The 18,817-nt window shown below is 70.9% G+C and overlaps 3 protein-coding genes across 4 annotated transcripts; all 3 read right to left on the minus strand.

Moving 5' to 3' along the window:
* Positions 1-622: 622 nt before the first annotated feature.
* On the minus strand, positions 623-5,566 carry RORC (RAR related orphan receptor C; the record flags this gene model as incomplete). The annotated part of the gene is made up of 8 exons (XM_082496027.1): positions 5,456-5,566; positions 4,155-4,493; positions 3,381-3,502; positions 3,114-3,246; positions 2,339-2,446; positions 2,150-2,260; positions 1,333-1,442; positions 623-781 (listed from the first exon to the last, which is right to left on the minus strand). The coding sequence occupies exons 1-8, from the start codon at positions 5,466-5,468 to the stop codon at positions 623-625; spliced, it is 1,095 nt and encodes a 364-aa protein (XP_082352153.1). The 5' UTR covers positions 5,469-5,566.
* Positions 5,567-12,322: 6,756 nt separating this feature from the next.
* On the minus strand, positions 12,323-14,368 carry LOC309682022 (acyl-coenzyme A thioesterase THEM4-like). Of its 2 annotated transcripts, none has more exons than XM_082496035.1 (5): positions 13,925-14,270; positions 13,291-13,800; positions 13,101-13,211; positions 12,889-13,013; positions 12,323-12,799 (listed from the first exon to the last, which is right to left on the minus strand). In XM_082496035.1, the coding sequence occupies exons 2-5, from the start codon at positions 13,713-13,715 to the stop codon at positions 12,738-12,740; spliced, it is 723 nt and encodes a 240-aa protein (XP_082352161.1). In that variant the 5' UTR covers positions 13,716-13,800; positions 13,925-14,270; the 3' UTR covers positions 12,323-12,737. The 2 variants fall into 2 exon arrangements, with proteins under 2 accessions (XP_082352161.1, XP_082352162.1); XM_082496036.1 differs by adding an exon at positions 14,323-14,368 and having other exon boundaries at positions 12,324-12,799; positions 13,291-14,053.
* Positions 14,369-15,308: 940 nt separating this feature from the next.
* S100A10 (S100 calcium binding protein A10) lies at positions 15,309-18,021 on the minus strand. Its single transcript, XM_082496126.1, has 3 exons — positions 17,960-18,021; positions 16,575-16,726; positions 15,309-15,691 (listed from the first exon to the last, which is right to left on the minus strand). The coding sequence occupies exons 2-3, from the start codon at positions 16,704-16,706 to the stop codon at positions 15,530-15,532; spliced, it is 294 nt and encodes a 97-aa protein (XP_082352252.1). The 5' UTR covers positions 16,707-16,726; positions 17,960-18,021; the 3' UTR covers positions 15,309-15,529.
* Positions 18,022-18,817: the final 796 nt, after the last annotated feature.

Raw genomic sequence — 18,817 nt, forward strand, 5'->3', positions numbered from 1 at the left:
CGTTGGGTGATGGGCCATCGCCGGGTGATGGATCGGCCTGGGGTGACAGAGCACCACCGGGTGACAGAGTGTCACCGGGATGACAGCTCCTCCGTGGGTGACAGAGCATCACCTGGTGACAGAGCATCTCTGGGTGACAAAACCCCACCGGGTGACGAAGCCCCTCTGGGCGCTGGGTCCTCCACGGGTGACAGAGCCCCTCGGGGCGATGGATCCCCCGCGGGTGACGAAGCGTCACCGGGTGATGGGGTATCACCGGGGGATGAAGCTCCTCTGGGTGACGGAGCACCACCGGGTGACAAAACCCCATCGGATGGTGGGTCATCCCTGGGTGCTGGGTCCTCCGGGGGTGACAGAGCCCCTCCGGGTGATGGATCCTCCATGGGTGACGGAGCATCGCTGGGTGACGGAGCATCGCTGGGTGACAGAGCCCCACCGGGTGACAGAGTGCCACCAGGTGATGGATCCTCCGCAGGTGACAGATCATCGCCGGGTGACGGAGCATCACCGAGTGACAAAATCCCGCCGGGTGACACCCCATGGGTGCCAGCACCCCCCGCCGCTCCCGGCGGCAGTTTGGGGGGGGCGGGGGACACGGAGGCGCGCGGGCGGCGCGGGGGGCTCAGCGGGCGCCGGCGGGGGTCTCGGCGTCGGAGGCGAAGAGCTCGCGGTAGAGCGGGGGGAAGGCGGCGTGCAGCGCCCCGGGGTGCAGGCGGCGGAAGGCCTGGAGCTGCTCCACGTGCTGCGAGCACAGCGCCCGCAGGCGGCCCTGCGGCGGCAGCTGCCCGCGGGGACAGGCGTGTCACACGCCGGCCACGCCGGGGGACATGCACCGCACGCACATGCGCACGGAGGGGACACGCGTGCCACACGCCGGCCACGCCGGGGGACACGTGCTGCGCACACATGCACATGGAGGGGACACGCCGGGGGACACGCACATGGAGGTGATGTGTGTCACGCACACGGAGGGGACATGTGCCCATCACATGCATGCCACGCTAGGGGACACGTGTCACACACATTCACACGGAGGGGACATGCGTGTCACACGATGGCCACGCCATGGGACACGCACTGTGTGCACACACGTGGAGGGGACACACGTGTCATGCACATGGAGGGGACATGTGTGTCACACGCACACACGGAGGGGACACGCACCCATCACACGCTTGCCACGCCAGGGGACACGCACTGTGCACGCACACGGAGGGGACACGTGTGTCACACGCACACAGAGGGAACGTGCGTGTCACACACGCAGGGCACCCCCCGCCCCAGGGCACCCCCCGTCCTCCCGTGTCCCCCCGTGTCCCCCCCCGGGCGCACCCTGTCCAGGAGCCCCTCGCGGTGGGTCCGGCGCAGCAGGAGGCGGAAGGCCACTTCCAGGTGTCCCTGCAGCCGCGCCACCTTGGCCTGCTCCTGCAGCCACGGCCGGTCTGGGGACAGGGGACACGGCGGGGGGGCGTGGGGACCGGGACAGGGCAGGGACGGGGATGGGGTTGGCATGGGATGGGATGGGATTGGGATTGGGATTGGGACAAGATGGTGACAGGTTTGGGGATGGGGACAGTGATGGGATGGGGACAGGATGGGGGTAAGATGGGGACAAGGATGGGATGGCATTGGGATTGGGATGGGGACAGGATGGGGGTAAGATGGGGACAGGGATGGGATGGGGACAGGGACAGGGATGGGATTGGGATTGGGATGGGGACAAGATGGTGACAGGGATGGGATTGGCATGGGGATGGGGACAGGGGTGGGAATGAACGCGGATGGGGACAAGGAGAGGATGAGGATGGAGATGGTGACAAGCACAGGGATGGGGAGAGGTGGGACGGTGGCAGGTTGGGATGAGGATGGGGAGGAGATGTGGACCCCGGCGGGACAGGGACAGGGCTGGGGACGGGAATGGGGACAGGGACCGGCCGGGACTGAGCACGGGAGGGTGGTGACACCCCGGGGACAGAGCAGGGGGACAGCTCAGGACACCCACCAGCCCACACCCGCTTTGGGACAAAACCACAGGCTTTGGGGCAAAGCCTCCTTTGGGTTCCTACAGGGGCAGGGAGGGAAACCGAGGCACGGGGAGGGGAGAGGGGACAGGGGACAGAGGAGAGGGGACGGGGGACAGGTCCCTCACTGGCGTTGATGAGGACGATGGCGCTGAAGAGGGCCACCTCGCTCTCCGAAAAGTGCAGAGCGCAGAGGCTCTGGGCGAAGTCGAAGATGGAGCCGATGAGCTCGTGGCAGCCTGCGGGGAGCCCTCGTCACCGCGTGTGTCCCCCTGGGTGTCCCCGTGTCCCCGTCCCCCCCCCGTCCCCAGCCCTACCCAGGGCTCGGAAGAGCTCGGCGCCGGCGTACTTGCCCTCGAAGAAGACGGTGCGGTTGTCGGAGTTGAAGGCCCGGCACATGCGCACCAGCACCACCTCCATGGCGCCTGTCACCGCCCGGCGGCGGCGTGGGGACGGGGACGGTGGCACCAGGGACACGGGGCCCGGCGGTGCCGCCGCTCGGGGTTGGGTCGGTGGCCCCGCGGAACCAGCCCTGGGGGCTGTCACCTCCCCGGTGGGACCCATGGGAATGTCACCTCCCCAGTGGCTTGGGGTGGCCCTTGGGGACTGTCACCTCCCTGGTGGAGCCCATGGGACTGTCACCTCCCTGGTGGTGTTGGGGTGGCCCTTGGGGACTGTCACCTCCCCAGCAGGACCCATGGGAATGTCACCTCCCTGGTGGTGTTGGGGTGGCCCTTGGGGACTGTCACCTCCCCAGCAGGACCCATGGGAATGTCACCTCCCCAAGAAGGTTGGAGTAGCCCTTGGGGACAGTCACCTCCCCGGTGGGACCCATGGGACTATCACCTCCCTGGTGGGGTCAGGGTGGCTATTGGGGGCTGTCACCTCCCCGGTGAAGCCCATGGGACTGTCACCTCCCCAATAAGCTCAGAGTGGCCCTCGGGGACTGTCCCCTCCTTGATGGGACCAGAGCAGCCCATCGCCAGGGGACACCAGGGTTGGGGAGACGGGGGCCGCAGGGACTGGTGGGGCTGGGGACAAGGGGCTGGGGTGGCCCAGGGGTTGGGGACAGGGGACGCGGTGGCCCCGTACCCGCTTTGAGGAGGACGATCTGGTCGTTCTGGCAGAGGTCCATGAAGCCGCGCAGGCGCTTGGCGAACTCCACCACGTACTGGATGGCCTCGGTGATGCGCCCGGCGCAGCGCTGCCACATCTCCTCCGCCGACTGCGGGACCGGCCGTCACCCCCACCCCAAACCCCCCCAAAACGTCCCCATCGCTCCGTGCCACACCGCAGCCACGGGCACCCGCCCCTCGGCATCCCCTGGGTGCCACCGCGGCCCCACCCCGGCGGCCTCACCTTCTTCTGGTAGGCGCAGACCTCCTCCCGGGAGAAGGTGTCCCAGCGCCGGAGCTGCAGGTCCTCCGCGCGGAGCTGACAGGTCTCCCGGTACGACTTGAGGACGTTCTGGGTGAGGTGCTCTGCAGGGGCACGGGGACGGGGATGGGGATGGGGACAGGGCAGGCAGCCCTTGACCGTGTCCCTGATGGGCGAGGTCCCACCACCATCTGGCACCCATCAGTGATGGAGCCAGGTCCCACCACCACTGAGCACCCATGGGTGATGCACCAAGGTCCCACCACCACTGAGCACCTGTGGGTGGTGGAAGCAGGACCCACCACCATGGAGAACCCATGGGTGACAGAGCCGGGACCCACCACCACTGAGCACCCATGGGTGATGCACCAAGGTCCCACCACCACTGAGCACCTGTGGGTGGTGGAAGCAGGACCCACCACCATGGAGTACCCATGGGTGATGGGGCCAGCTCCCAACACCACTTAGCACCCATGGGTGATGGAGGCAGGACCCACCACCATGGAGCACCCATGGGCAATGCACCAAGGTCCCACCACCACTGAGCACCCATGGGTTATGGAGGCAGGACCCACCACCATGGAGCACCCATGGGCGATGCACCAAGGTCCTACCACCATGGAGCACCCATGGATGATGCACACAGCTCCCACAACCACTGAGCACCCATAGGTGACGCAGCAAAGTCCCACCACCACTGAGCACCCACGGGCACCAGACCCGCCCCCCATGGGCACGTGGCACCCAGCAACTCACCGATCTCCACGCCGGAGGACGTGGGTGACTCCAGGAGGCTGCCGACGGTGGGGTGGGGGTAGAAGTCGGGGCCGTCCCCATCCCCGTCCCCATCCGGACCCCTCTTGGTCCCCTCCAGCCGCGTGGGCTGTCCCTCTGCCGCGGGACCAGCCCTGCCCTCCGTCCCGCCGTGGTGGGTGCCGGCGGGGGTCAGCGGGTGTCCCCGGCACCCCGTCACCCCGGGGGGGACGGCGGGTGTCCCCTCGGCCGCCCGTTCCCGCTGCCGCTGCTCCAACTGCTGCTGCACCTCGGCCTGCAGCCGGTCCCGCTGCTTCTTGGACATGCGGCCGAATTTGACGGCTGCGGGGGAGATGCGGCGCTGGGGGACGACGACACCACACAACGCCTGTCCGCACGCGTGTCCACACGCGTGTGCGCGCACCGGCACGGCTTCTCCCGCGACCTACATAGCCGGGGCACCGGGGCTTTCCGGCCCCACGCGTGTGCCGCCGCGGCCCCCGCTTCCTCCGGGCGCACCCGCGGCCCCTCCGCTTCCTCCCCCGGGGGCACCGCCGACCCCCCCCCCCGGGGGTGTCCCACGGTCCCCAGGAGGGCACAGCCGGGGGGGGATGGGGATGGGGGGGGACGACACATCCAGGTATGGGGGGGGCACGCAGAAATGGGGTGGGATGCATTCAGATGGGGGGGGGGGGAGCACCCAGGTAGGGGGGGGCACCCAGGTTTGGGGGGGCATCCAGTTGGGGTGGGGGGGGATGCTCAGGTATGGGGGGGGGCACCCAGAAATGGGGTGGGATGCATTCAGATGGGGGGGGAGCACCCAGTTGCGGGGGGGAATGTGCTCAGGTGGGGGGGGGACACCCAGGTATGGGGGGGGGCACCCAGAAATGGGGTGGGATGCATTCAGACGGGGGGGGGGGGAGCACCCAGTTGGGGGGGGGGGGCACGCAGGTTTGGGGGGGGCACCCACAAATGGGGTGGGATGCATTCAAGTGGGGGGAATACCCAGGTATGGGGGGGGGGGGGCACTCAGGTGGGGGGGGCACCAAGGTATGGGGGGGGTCTCCGGGTATGGGGGTCACCCAGAAATGGGGTGGGATACATTCAGGTGGGAGGAACACCCAGGTATGGGGGGGGGGCACCCAGGTAGGGGGGGGGGTTTCTCCAGGTATGGGGTGGGGGCACCCAGGTTGGGGGGGTGGGGGGGGCACCCAAGTTGGGTGGGGGAACCCAGGTATGGGGGGGGCACCCAGGAACGGGGGGGATGGGATGCACCCCGGTGCTGGGGGGCTGCGGGCACGCACCGTCGCGGGACATGCCGAGGCGCAGGCACTTCTGCAGGCGGCAGTGCTGGCAGCGGTTGCGGCTGGCGCGGTCGATGGGGCAGTTCTGCTGGCGGCTGCAGGCGTAGCTCAGGCTGCTCTGCTGGCTGCGCCGGAAAAAACCCTGCGCGGGGGTCACCGACACCCCGGCACCCCGACACCATGCCACCCCGGCACCCCGGCACCATGCCACCCCGGTACCGTGTCACCCTGACCCCCCGGCACACTGACATCCCAGCGCCCCAACACCCTGACACCCCAAGACCCTGGCACCCCGGCACCCAGCACCCTGGCACCCCGGCACCCCGGCACCCGGCACGCCGGCGGCCCCGCGCACCTTGCAGCCCTCGCAGGTGATGACGCCGTAGTGGATCCCCGAGGACTTGTCCCCGCAGATCTTGCAGGGGATCACCTCGATGTGGGCTGCGGGCGAGAGGGACGGGGTGGGCACCCGCCCCCGGGGACCCCACGGCTCCTCCGGGAGCACGTGGCACCGCGTGTGCCACCCGTGTCCTCGCACGCACTCCCCGGGACCACATGTCCCCCATGGCACCAGGTGTCCCCTGTGGGTTCGCATGTCCCCTATGGGACCGCGTGTCCCCTATGGACTCACGTGGCACCTATGGGACCGTGTCCCCTATGGACTCACATGTCCTTCGCGGGTTCACATGTCACCACACGGGCTTACGTGGCCACTGCCGGCTTCTGTGTCCCCTATAGGCTCATGTCCCTCATGGGCTCATGTCACATCACCCGTGTCCCCCCCTGGGCTGCCATGTCACCCCATGGGCTCCTGAGGTCCCTATGGCACCACCCGTCCCCGCCGGGACCACGTCTGCCACCCACATTCCCACCGGGACTCCGTGGGCTCACGTGTCCCCTGTGGCTGTCGGTGTCCCCTGTGGCCCCCGGTGTCACTTAGGGGCTCTCGTGCCCCCATGAGCCCACCTGGTCCCTACGGGCTCCCGCGGCACCTATGGCCTCCGGCGTCCTCCCGGCACGCGGGGCCCCCCCAGAGCCCATGGGTGCCCCCGGGCGTCCCCCCCGCGGCCCCGGCACAGGGTGGGCCCTGCCGGACGCCGGGGGCTGCCGAAACCGCAGCGGCAGCGAGCGTCGGCGAAGCCACAACTGGGACGCGGCCCCACCTCGCAGGAAGGCGTCCGCCGCCCCGGCACAGCCCGGCACAGCCCGGCACAGCCCGGCACGGCACCGGCGTGGCCTCAGCGTGGCACTGGCACGGTGCCGGTATGGCACCGGCGGGCAGGGGGCCACGGGGTGCAGTCACGGGGATGGGGGGCACCATGAGACACGGGGGTGGGGGACACCGGGGATGGGGACACCGGGGATGGGGACACCGGGGCCAGGGGACGGCTGAGCCCGAGGGGACACCGGGGCCATTGGCCACGGGAGCTGTGGGGGCCACGGGAGCAGAGGGACAGTGGCACACACGTGCCAGAGCTGGGGGACACCGGGGGGGGGACACCGCAGCCGTGGGGGGACCCCAACCCCGGAGACGCCCCAGAGCCCCCCCGGAGATGCTCTGGTCCCCCGATGGCCACCGGCGTGTCACCCTCTGCCCTGCACACGCTTGTGCACGTACACGCACACCCGTGCAGCCTCGCGCACGCTTGTGCGCACACGGATGTGCCTGAGCCCCCTCCCGCCTGCTCGCACACGCTTGCACACTCATGCGCACGCACGGGCACACGTGTGCGCACCTGCGTGCAGTCGCTCAAGCACGGGGGTGACGGGGGTTGGTGCACACTTGGGCACGCTCAGGCACACGCGCACGCCCTCAGACGCACACGCACGCTCGGGCACACTTGCCTGCGCTTGTGCACAGTCGCAAAGGGCCGTGCAAAGCTGTGAACGCTCCTGCCCGCTGCCGCACGCTTGTCCGCGCCCGCCCGCATTCAGGCACGCTCACACGGGCTCACAAACGCTTGTGCGCGCTCCCGCACGCCGGTGCACGCCGATGCGCGCTCACGCCCGCTCTCGCCCGCTGGAGGATGCTTGTGCAGGCTGGTCCGTGCCCGCCGATGCTCGCGCCCGCTCTCGCCCCGCGTGTGCCCGCCCGCAGCCGCTCCTTCGCACACGCACGCACACACGCGCGCACACGCGCGCACCTCTTCCTCCCGAGGCCGAATCCGCTTCGTCGGCTTTTTCCACCCGCCCCAGTTTTGGGGCCCGGCGGCCGCCCTCGCATCCGGCGGCCGGGCACCGGGGACCCCCGCCGCAGCGCCGGCCCGGGGGGGCCCTGGGAATTCGGCGCTTTGAGTCAGCCCCGCGCCCCGACACCCGCATTAGTCAACGGTGCCGGCGCCGGCGGCTGCCAGGAAGCGCCGCTTTCGGGTGCTGCTCCTGCCGGGAACCGGCGGCGAGAGGTCGCCGAGGTCTCAGCCGGCCCCACGCCTCCCCGCCAGCACCCGCTGCTCCCACGGCACCCACCCACTCCCCCGGGCACCGGTTCCCCCGCGCGCCCGCCGGCAGCATGGGCACCCACCAGTACCCCATCAGCCCCACCAGCACCCACCGGTACCCATCAGCCCCACCGGCACCCACCATCACCCACCAGTACCTGTCATCTCCACCAGCACCCACCAACCCCACCAGATCCCACCAACATCTACCAGCACCCACCAGCCCCCATCCTCTCCACCAGCCCCACCAGCCCCACCAGTACCCCTGCACCCCATGGGGACCTGCTGGCATCACCAGCACCCATCCTCTCCTCAAGTCCCACCAGCCCCCACCAGCCCCCACCAGCACCCATCCTTTCCACCAGAACCCACCAGAACCCACCAACACGTACCAGAACCCACCAGCCCCCATCATCTCCACTAGCTCCACCACTCCCACCAGCCCCCCTCCACCCCATGGGGACCTGCTGGCCCCCATTAGCCCCACCAGCATCCACCAACACCTTCCAGCACCCACCAACATCCACCAGAACCCATCAGAACCCACCAGAACCCATCATCTCCACCAGCCCCACCAGTACACCTCCACCAGCCCCACCAGTACACCTCCACCCCATGGGGACCTGCTGGCACCCATTAGCCCCACCAGCACCCACCAACACCCACCAGCACCCACCAGCCCCCGCCTCAGCACCCACCATCCCCACCAGCACCCACCAACATCCACCAAAACCCACCAGAACCCATCATCTCCACCAGCCCCACCAGTACACCTCCACCAGCCCCACCAGTACACCTCCACCCCGTGGGGACCTGCTGGCACCCATTAGCTCCACCAGCACCCACCAACACCCACCAGCCCCCCCCAGCACCCATCATCTCCACCAGCACCCACCAGCACCCACCAGAACCCACCAGCCCCCATCATCTCCACCAGCCCCACCAGTACACCTCCACCAGCCCCACCAGTACACCTCCACCCCGTGGGGACCTGCTGGCACCCATTAGCTCCACCAGCACCCACCAACACCCACCAGCCCCCCCCAGCACCCATCATCTCCACCAACACCCACCAGAACCCACCAGCCCCCATCATCTCCACCAGCCCCACAGGGCCCCACTGGTCTCCACCATCTCCACAGGTCACCCGTCAGCCGTGGGGACACCCACGGGCACCCTCAGCCCCCCCCAGCACACGCGGGGACCCACCATCACCGACCAGCACCCCCCGTCCCCTGGGGCGGGGGGACAACTGGGCGCTCCCGACACTCCCCCCCCCTCCCCGGCCGCGGCGTCATGGCAAAACACGCCACGCCACGGGCAGACACGTCACGGCACAGGCCAACACGCACCCCCTGGGCACCCCGGCACCCATGGGTGCCCACCTCCCTGCCTCAGTTTCCCCAGTGGTGAGGCGGGGGGGGGGGTGAAGGGGGGACTGCAGCGCGGGAGCGGGACCACCTGCGTGTCCCCATCCGTGTCCCCACGGTGTCACCTGCGCCGGCGCCGCGCAGCTGCCACAGCGCCCACCACATCTGAGGGCGCGCGCCCGACCCGCAGGTGCGCGGGGGCACCCATGGGTGCTGCGGGGGGGGACGAGGGACACGGGGCTGCCCAGCGCCGCCGCGCCACACCGCAACACGCCGTAACACGTATGCACGCCCTGCGACAGGCGTGCACGTCCCGCTCCGTGCATGGGCGCTCGGAGCCGTGTACCGCGGCCGCACACGCCGTGCCGCCTCGCGACACGGGCGCACACGCCATGACATGTGTGCGCGTGCAGGTTCACACCGCGACACGCCTGCACACACAGCAGCGCGTGCACGCACGCAGCAACGCGCCCCAACACGCGTGCGCAGAGCCCGTAGCGCGTGCACACGCAGGTGCACAACTCTCACTGTGCCCCGAAACACGCCTGCACATGCTAACATGTGCCAACACACTCGTGCGAGCTGTAAAACACGTGTGACACTGCCGCACGCCGACACAGGCGGCCCCCGTGCCCTGGCAGCTCCTGGTGCTCTCACACACGCACACACGTGGGCACGCTCATGTGCACGCACCCACGTGTGTCTGCACGCATGCGTGTGCTCCCACAGGCGTGCACGGGCACGCACACGCGGCCCTCCCACATGCACACACACTCCCACACGCCTGCACACGCGCGGTCCAACATGCTCCTGTTTGCACACGCACACAGCCGTGCCCACACGTGTGCACACACACCCTCGCACACACACACACCCGCTTGCACACCCCCCTGTGCACACACATCGGCGCGCACACGCTCCCGCCCTCTTGCACACGCTTGCACACGCACATGCACCCCCCACCTGCTCCCACATGCGTGCACACACGCTCCTTCACCCTTGCACACGCACACGCACTCCTGCGGGCTCCTGCGTGCCTGCACGCACGTACGTCTGCTCTCACAAACCTCCATGGACTGCACACGCACGCGTGCACGCCCCACCGCGCTCCCTCACCCTCGCACGCGCGCGTGCGCACCCCATCACGCTCCCCCCCTGCACGCACACCCACGCACACCCGCTCCTCCGTGCCACCTCTTGCACGCTCCCCCCCCCACTCGCACGCTCCCCCACGCCTGCACACACGCGTGCCCACTCCCACACGCGTGCCCAGCCGCACGCGCACCCCCGCCCGCTCCCCCCCTTGCACACACGGACACCCCCTCCCACCCCTTTCCCCACGCGCCCCCCCGGCTCCCCCGGCCTCGCACGCAGCCCCACGCCCGCACACGCGTGTGCCCCCCGCCACAGCATCCCGTGACAGGCCCTACCTCGCATGGCGGCGGCGGCGGCGCGGGCGGCGCGGCCGAGCGTTATAAGGGCGCCGGGGCCCCCCCGGCATCCTGCCCCCCCCCCCCGGCATCCTGCCCCCCCCGGCCCCACGCACTGGAAATTTCCGACTTTCCACGGCGCGGCACGGGGGGAAACTGAGGCACGGGGGGGGGGCGCGGCGCCCCCCCGCCCCCCGTGACCCCGGTGACCCCAGGAGCGGGGATACGGGCGTCTGGGTGGGCACCGTCCCCACGGCCCCGAATCCCCCGGGGAGGCTCCGACAGCCCCAGGCCCCACAGCACCCCACGGCACCCCGGTGCGCCCGGCTCTGAGGGGCAGTGATGGGGCCCCCGGGGACCCCCATGTCACCCGCGTTGGGGCGCAGCCGCGGCACCCCACGGCGCCCCGATGAGCTCAGCACCGGGGGGCAGCTGCGGGACCCCACAGCGCCCTGATGTGCCCGGCTTTGGGGTGCAGCCGTGGGACCCCAGGGGACCCCAGTGTCCCCAGCTCTGGGGTGCAGCGATGGGACCCCACCGCACCCCACTGTCCCCCGCTTCGGTGTGCAGCCACGGGACCCCACGGCGCCCCAACGTGCCTGGCTCCGGGGTGCAGCAGTGGGACCCCATGACACCCTGATGTGCCCCGTTTTGGGGTGCAGCAGTGGGACCCCAACGCCCCCCGCTTTGGGGCGCAGCGATGGGACCCCACCGCACCCCAACGTCCCCCGCTTTGGGGTGCGGCAGTGGGACCCCAGTGCGCCCGGCTGTGGGGCGCAGCGATGGGACCCCGCAGCGCCCCTCCGCGCCCACCTTTGGGGCGCGGCCGAGGGTCCCCACGTCACCCTGACGTGCTCGGCCGTGGGGCGCAGCCGTGGGCCCCCACAGCACCCCACTGCGCCGGGCTCAGGGCCGCAGCGACGGGACCCCCGTGGCCCCCCGCGCCCGGGGGGGTTCGGGCGCTGCCGGGGCGGGGCGGGGCGGGGGGAACTGAGCCCCAACCTCTGGCCAGTGCCACCCGGGCCCCGGGGATCCCCACGGCCGCCCGGCCCTGCCCCGTGTCGCATGTCGCGTGTCGCGTATCGCGTGTCGCGTGTCCCCCCTCCCGCCGCCGCAGCCCCGCGCTCCGTCTGCCGCCGGGACCAGCGCTGCCCACTCCGCCCCGGCCCCGCCCACCCGCCCCGCCCCCGCCCGCAAACCACGCCCCCTCCATCTCCCGGCCCCGCCCACGCGAGCCGCCCGGCCGCCGCCACAGCCCCGCCCACCCTTCTTGACCCCGCCCACCTCCTCACAGCCTCCGCCCACCCCTTTTGCTGCCACGGTCCCGCCCGCATGCTCGGGCCACGCCCCCTCCGCTGCTGGCCCCGCCCCCCCAGTGCGGGGCCCCGTGGTCCTCCCCCGTGTCACGGCGACCCCACGGGGCCGTGTCCCCCCCCCCGTGGGCAGCGCAGGGACCCCGAGGTGGCCGCAGCGAGGACACGTGTGCGAGGGGGACGTGGGGGGTCCCGAAGGGGTCCCTGACCCCCCGGGGCCCCCCCGGCCGTGGGGACCCACCCGTGACCCCCCCCCCGAGCCCACAGGAACGCCAGGGACACCAGCGGGGATCGGCAGCGGCTCTGATGATCGTGTCCCCCCGTGGGGGGACATGGGGTGATGAGGGGGGACCGTGGGGTGGGACATTGGGGTGACACGGGGGGGACGAGGCGGGGGGACGTGGGGGGGACACACGGGGGTGACATGGAGTGACACGGGGTGATATGGAGCAGACATGGGGGGGCCATGGGGGGTCATGGGGGTGGGGACACAGGGGTGACATGGGGTGACACGGGGCGACATGGAGGGGACACGGGGGGGGGGACACAGAGTGACATGGGGTGATATGGAGGGGACATGGGGGTGACACAGGGGGGGACATAGGGGTGGGGACAGGGGGGTGATATGGGGTGACACGGGGTGACAGGGGGGTGACATGGAGGGGATACAGAAGGGATGTGGGGGGGAACATGGGGGTGACATGGGGTGACATGGGGGTGCCCGGGGACGGCTACTGTCCCCCGTCCTCCTCTTGCGCCCGGTGCTTGGCGGGGTCCGGCTGGATGAAGAGACCTGGGGACACACACACACACGGGTGGGATGGGTGTCCCCCTGTCCCCCCACCCCCCGCCACCCCCCGGAGGGGTGTCCCCCATCCTCACCGGTGGCCCGTGCGTGCAGCGTGTCCCCGTCGGCGCCGCGGACGTGGCAGGAGAGGAAGACCTTGCGCCCCTCCAGCCGCTCGGCGCGGGCGTCCACCAGCAGCACTGCGCCCAGCGGGACGGGGCTGGGGGGACACGGGGACACCGCCGCTCAGCTCCCCCCCGCGCTGCCCCCCGCCCCCGGCCTTGGGGACACCCCCGGGGACACTCACGCCAGGTAGTCGATGCTGAGGTTGGCCGTCATCACCGGGCCGGCCACCACCAGGGCGCAGGTCCCCAGGGCGCTGTCGACGACGGTGGCGATGGCGCCGCCGTGGGTCAGGCTGGGGGACACGGACGCGGTGAGCGCTAGCGCGGCGGCGGCGGGGGACAGGCGGCGGCGGTGGCGGCGGTGGCACTCACCCGGGGTGTCCCTCCAGGTAGGGCCCCGGCTGGACGAGGCAGAGCAGGCGGCGCTCGGCGGCGTTGACGAACATGGCGTACTCGAAGCCGTTGCCGTCGCCGTCGATGGCGCGCAGGAAGAGCCGCGTGTCCTCCGGTGCCGCCGCCGCCACCGCAGCCCCCCCCGGCCCCGGGGAGCCCCCGCCCGGGCGGTGGTGGCGCGCGCGGCGGTAGGAGGGCAATCGCGCCCAGGCGCCGCCGGCCGCCATGGCGAGGAGGCGGCGGTAGTGCCGCAGCATGGCGTCGCTCCAGCCGCCGTTGGGCACCGCCAGGTCGCGGGGGGGGTCAGGGCGGGGGGCGGGGGGCGGCGGGTGGGGCCGGGCGGGGCAGAGGGGGCGGAGCCCGGTGGAGAGCAGCCGCCTCAACGCCCCGCCCCCGCGCCACATGGCTGTGGGTGGTGACGTCGCGCCCGGCCGGTGGGGTCGGAGGTGATGTCAGGGCCTGTCGCTGAGGTCACTGGTGATGTCACACCTGGCCGGTGGGGTTGGAAGTGATGTCACAGCCAGTCGCTGGGGTCAGTGGTGATGTCGCACCTGGTCAGCGAGGTCACTGGTGATGTCACACCCGGTCACTGGGGTGACTGGTGATGTCAAACCTGGTCAGTGAGGTCACTGGTGATGCCGCGCCCTGTCGCTGAGGTCACTGGTGATGTCACACCTGGTCGCTGCTGCTGCAGGGCGGGGATGTCACGCGCTGTCACCAGCCCCGACGGTGATGTCACACCCTGTCAGGAAGAGCCAGTGCTGCCAAGCCAGAAGCCGGCGGTGATGTCATCGCCAGCAGTGATGTCACTCCCAGCCCAGGACAGGCGCAGTGACGTCACTCCCGGCGCCCCCCCGCCCGCCCCCAGCGGGGTCAAGGTCAGCGGGGTCAGAGGTCAGAGCGGACCCCGCCCCACCCCCGCCCTCTGCCGCCCCCGCCCCGCCCACGTGACCCCCGACCCCCGTCACCCCCCGCCCACGTGACCGCCCCCGCCGCCGCCCCCGCGCCCACCCCCCCCCCTCTCGCGCTGCGCCGCGCGCGGCTCCGGACGGGGCGACCGCGGCCGAGGGGTGAGAGCGGCCACGCCCACTGCGTCACCGACGGGGCGGGGCCTCCGCGGCTTCCGGACAGCCCCGCCCCGCCCCGCCCCGCGGGAGCCCCATAGGCCCCCATAGACCCCCATAGGCCCCTATAGACCCCCATAGGCCCCCGCGCACCGCCCCTATGGGCCCCCACAGACCCCCATACAGCCCCCCCCATACCTCCCGCGGGCGCTATAGGGCCCCTACACACCCCTGAGCAGCCTCATAGAGCCCCGTACAGCCCCTACGGACCCCCCATAGACCCCTATGCCCCCCTCTGCAGCCCCTCCAGACCCCCTATACATCCCTATACCACCCTGTACAGCCCTACGCGGCCCCTCCAGACACCCCCATACACCTCCCGCGGACCCCCGTACACCCCCGTACACCCCATATGTACCCCTATGCAGCTCTCTCTGGCCCTACAGCCGCCGTATATACGTATCCCTATAGCCCTCTGCGGGCCTTACAGCCGCCTATACGTGCCTATACAGCCCTCTGCAGGCCTCGCACAGCCCCAAACCGCCCCGTACGGCTCCTGTAGGTGCCCGTACGAACCCCCGCAGCACTTACAGCTCACCTATATGCCCACGTATGGCCCTACAGACCCCCGCACAGCCCTGGGCAGCCCCTATACACCCCTATAGCCCCTTTTAGATACTATAGACCCCCCCCGGCCCTCCCTGGCTGCCGCAGAGCCCCCCCACAGCCCTGGGAGGGCCCTATAGAAGCCCTACGCGGTCCCTATACAGCCCCCCATAGGGCTCTGTGCCCCCGGCTCTCTTACGGTCCTACAGACACCCCCCCCCGCACCCCCCTTTTGCCCCCTGTCAGCTCCCACGGCCGGGGTCGCCCCATGGGGGGGGACGGGGACATGGGGGGACGGGGACCCCAAGAAACGAGGCAGCTCCCGTGTAGTACAAAACAGCTTTATTGGGGTGGGGGCAGCGGGGGGGATCGGGGCAGCCCCCGTGGGTGGGGGGGTGTGGGGCAGCCCCCGTGGGTGCGGGGCAGCCCCCCAGGGCTAGGGGGCAGCCCCCGTGGGTGGGGGGATGTGGGGCATCCCCAGGGTTGGGGGTCAGCACCCATGGGGCGGGGAGGTGTGGGGCAGCCCCCCGGGTGTGGGGCAGCCCCCCTCACTTCCTGCCCTTCTGCTTCATGTGCAGCACGAAGTAGTCGTTGCAGGCGATGGTGAGCCCGGCCACCAGCGAGAAGAAGCCCTGGAAGCCGACGGTGCCGTCCCGGCACTGGTCCAGGTCCCGCAGGATCTTCTCCAGGGCCATGGGGTCCCGCTGGTTCTGGGGAGCGCAGGGGGTCAGGACGGCCCCTCAACCCGCCTCGGGGCTGCGGCGCCCGCGGGGACCCCCCGGGCACGGGTGAGGGGTCCTGTCCTGGTGGTCTGATATAGGGGCTGACTCTGGGGGTGCTATAGGGTCTGATCCTGGGGGTGCTATAGGGATTGATCCTGAGTGCTATAGGGTCTGGTCCTGGGGATGCTATAGGGATTGGTCCTGAGTGCTATAGGGTCTGATCCTGGGGATGCTATAGGGTCTGGTCCTGGGGAGTGCTATAGGGTCTGATCCTGGGGAGTGCTATAGGGTCTGATCCTGGGGATGCTATAGGGTCTGCTCCCCAGGTGCTATAGGGTGTGATCCTGGGAAGTGCCGTAGCGTGTGCTCCGGGGGACCTATAGGGATTGATCCTGGGTGCTATAGGGTCTGGTCCTGGGGATGCTATAGGGATTGGTCCTGAGTGCTATAGGGTCTGATCCTGGGGATGCTATAGGGTCTGGTCCTGGGGAGTGCTATAGGGTCTGATCCTGGGGAGTGCTATAGGGTCTGATCCTGGGGATGCTATAGGGTCTGGTCCTGGGGATGCTATAGGGTCTGCTCCCCAGGTGCTATAGGGTGTGATCCTGGGAAGTGCCGTAGCGTGTGCTCCGGGGGACCTATAGGGATTGATCCTGGGTGCTATAGGGTCTGGTCCTGGGGATGCTATAGGGATTGATCCTGGGGAGTGCTATAGGGATTGATCCTGGGGATGCTATAGGGTGTGATCCTGGGGAGCGCCGTAGGGTCTGCTCCGGGGGACCTATAGGGATTGATCCTGGGTGCTATAGGGTCTCCTCCCGGGGCGCTATAGGGCCCGTGTCCCCCCCCCCGGATCCCGCTCCTGCCGCACCTCCAGGAACCCGGGGAACTCCTTCTCCATCAGCGCCCGCAGGTCCTCCTTCCCCAGGTGGTTCTTGTCCCCCGCGTACTTGTGGAAGGTGAACATGAGGGTCTCCATGGCGTGCTCCATCTGGGAGGGCATGATGGCGGGGCCGGGGGGGGCTGCGGGGGGGGGGGGTGTGGGGGTACAGCTCAGCCGCGCGCCCCACAACCCCCCCCCGGACCTCCCCCCTCCCCGCGGGGCTGAGCCCGGCGCCGCTCATCACACGTGTGAGCGGTTTTCCAACCGCCGGGAATGACTCAGCTCCGGACTGCGGCCGCAGGGTGGGGCCGGGGGTGGGGGACGGACAGACAGACAGACACAGACATGTCCTACGGGTGTGTCCCCTGTCGTTCGTGTGTCCCCCCCGGCTATGGGGAACACCACTGAGTCGCGGGGGGGGGGGGGGAACATTGCGCAAAGCCCCGGGGCGGGGTGCGCCCTGCCTCAGTTTCCCCATGACCGGGGGGGTCACCGGGGCGGGGGGGCAGCCCCAAAAAAGCCCCCCTAAAGGTTAACGCCCCCTCCCCATAGGGGTGACACCCCCCCACCAAAGGGTGACCCCCCCAAGGGGTGATTCTCCCCCCCTCCCCAAGGGGGTGACACCCCCCCCCTCCAAAATGGGTGACATCATTTTGGGAAGGGACGCCTGAGGGGGGGGTGAGGGCTGTCTGGTCCCCATGGGACGGGCTGTGTCCCCCCCCCCACCCCAAAGGGCCACCCGAGGGTGGGGGACAGCGTTGGGGACAGTGTTGGGGGGACACCAGTGCCACACCCCAACGCGGGCGCCGCCATCGAAACAGGAACTGGTTCTTTTCGCCTCCAAAAACTTTGGGGGGGGGGGGGGGCGGGGGGGGAGGGGACACACACACCAGGGCCGGACACCCCCCCCCCCATCACCGGGACCCCCTCCCCAGGCGAGATGGGCCCCCCCAAAACCTTCAAAGGGGGTGGGGGGGCCCTGACCCACGTTTGGGGTGTCCCCCCCCCGAAGGGGGGTGCGGGGCTGAGTCCCCCTTTAACGGGGTGGGGGGGCAATGCCCGGGGGTCCCTTGGGGGGGGGCGGGCAGTGCAGAATGGGGCCCTCCCCTAAAGGGGGGGGGGCAGAATTAGGGTCCCCTTGTAGCGGGGGTGGGGGGGCGCAGGACTTGGTGTCCCCGGGGGGGGGATTTTGGGGGGGGGGGGGTCTCCCCTCTAAGTGAAGGGGGCAGGATCGCCCCCCCCCCCCCGCAGGATTGGGCCCCCTCCCCCCGAAGCGGGGTGCAGGGATGGGGGGAGGGGGTGTCCCCCCTCCCCAAAAGATGGGGAGGGGGGGGTGTCGTGTCCCCCCCCCCTCCCGTGTTGGTGGTACTCACGGCGGAGCGGAGCGGAGCGGAGCGGAGCGGGTCGGGCAGTGTCGGGGCGCGGCGCCGCCCGGGGGAAGGCACGGCGGGGGCGGGGGGGGGCGGGGGCGGGGGGGGGGGGCCCCGCTGACTCACCCGCTCCCCGCCCGGCCCCGCTCCGCCCTCATCCCCCCCCCGCCCGGTGTCCCCCGTCCCCCCCCCCCAATGTGCCCCGCTGACCCCCCCGTTCTGCCCCACTGCAGACCCCCCCCCCCATCCTCCCTAATGCCCTCCGGACCCCCCCGATGCTCCCCACTGCCCCCCCCCCCGGACCCCCCCATCCTCCCTACTGCTCCCCGGACTCCTCCGTTCTGCCCCACTCCCCCCCCCCCCCCCCCCGTCCTGTTGCCCCCCATCCTGCCCCACTGCCCCCCCCACCCCCCCCCGGACCCCCGATCCTCCCCACGGCCCACCCAGAACCCCCCGTTGTGCCCCCCCGGACCCCCCCAAACTGCCCCCCGGACTCCTCCGTTCTGCCCCACCGACCCCCCTGGACTGCCCCCTCCCCCCCCCCTCCGCTGCCCCACTGCCCCCCGGGACTGCCCCCCCCCCCCCGACCCCCATCCTGACCACTGCCCCCCCCCCCCCCGCCCAATAACCCCCTTCGCCCCCCCCCCCGGGGCCCCCCCCCGCCCCCCCTCCAGGCCACCCACGGGGACTCCCCCCATCGTTATCATCATCATCGTTATCACCATCACCATCAATCCCTTCCCCCCCCCCCCCCGCGGGGACGCCACCCCGGCGCGTGCCGGCGCTAATTAGCGCTAATTGGGTGCCGAGGCGGGGGACCCCGCGGCGGCGGCGGCCCGCGCGTGGCACGAGCGCCCCGCC

The sequence above is a fragment of the Vanellus vanellus genome (assembly GCF_965231255.1).
Source record: "Vanellus vanellus genome assembly, chromosome: 27".
Taxonomy (NCBI): Eukaryota; Metazoa; Chordata; class Aves; order Charadriiformes; family Charadriidae; genus Vanellus; species Vanellus vanellus.

Bases quoted from the DNA above. Each gene is read 5' to 3' on its own strand.
- LOC309682022 (XM_082496035.1), bottom strand. From the start codon at position 13,715: ATGTGGCGCGGGGGCGGGGCGTTGAGGCGGCTGCTCTCCACCGGGCTC. The intron at 13,212-13,290 runs GTGAGTGCCACC...CGTGTCCCCCAG, and splicing joins TACCTGGAGGGACACCCCGG to CCTGACCCACGGCGGCGCCA. The intron at 13,014-13,100 runs GTGAGTGTCCCC...GTGTCCCCCCAG, and splicing joins CTCAGCATCGACTACCTGGC to CCCCGTCCCGCTGGGCGCAG.
- S100A10 (XM_082496126.1), bottom strand. From the start codon at position 16,706: ATGCCCTCCCAGATGGAGCACGCCATGGAGACCCTCATGTTCACCTTC. The intron at 15,692-16,574 runs GTGCGGCAGGAG...TGCGCTCCCCAG, and splicing joins AGTTCCCCGGGTTCCTGGAG to AACCAGCGGGACCCCATGGC.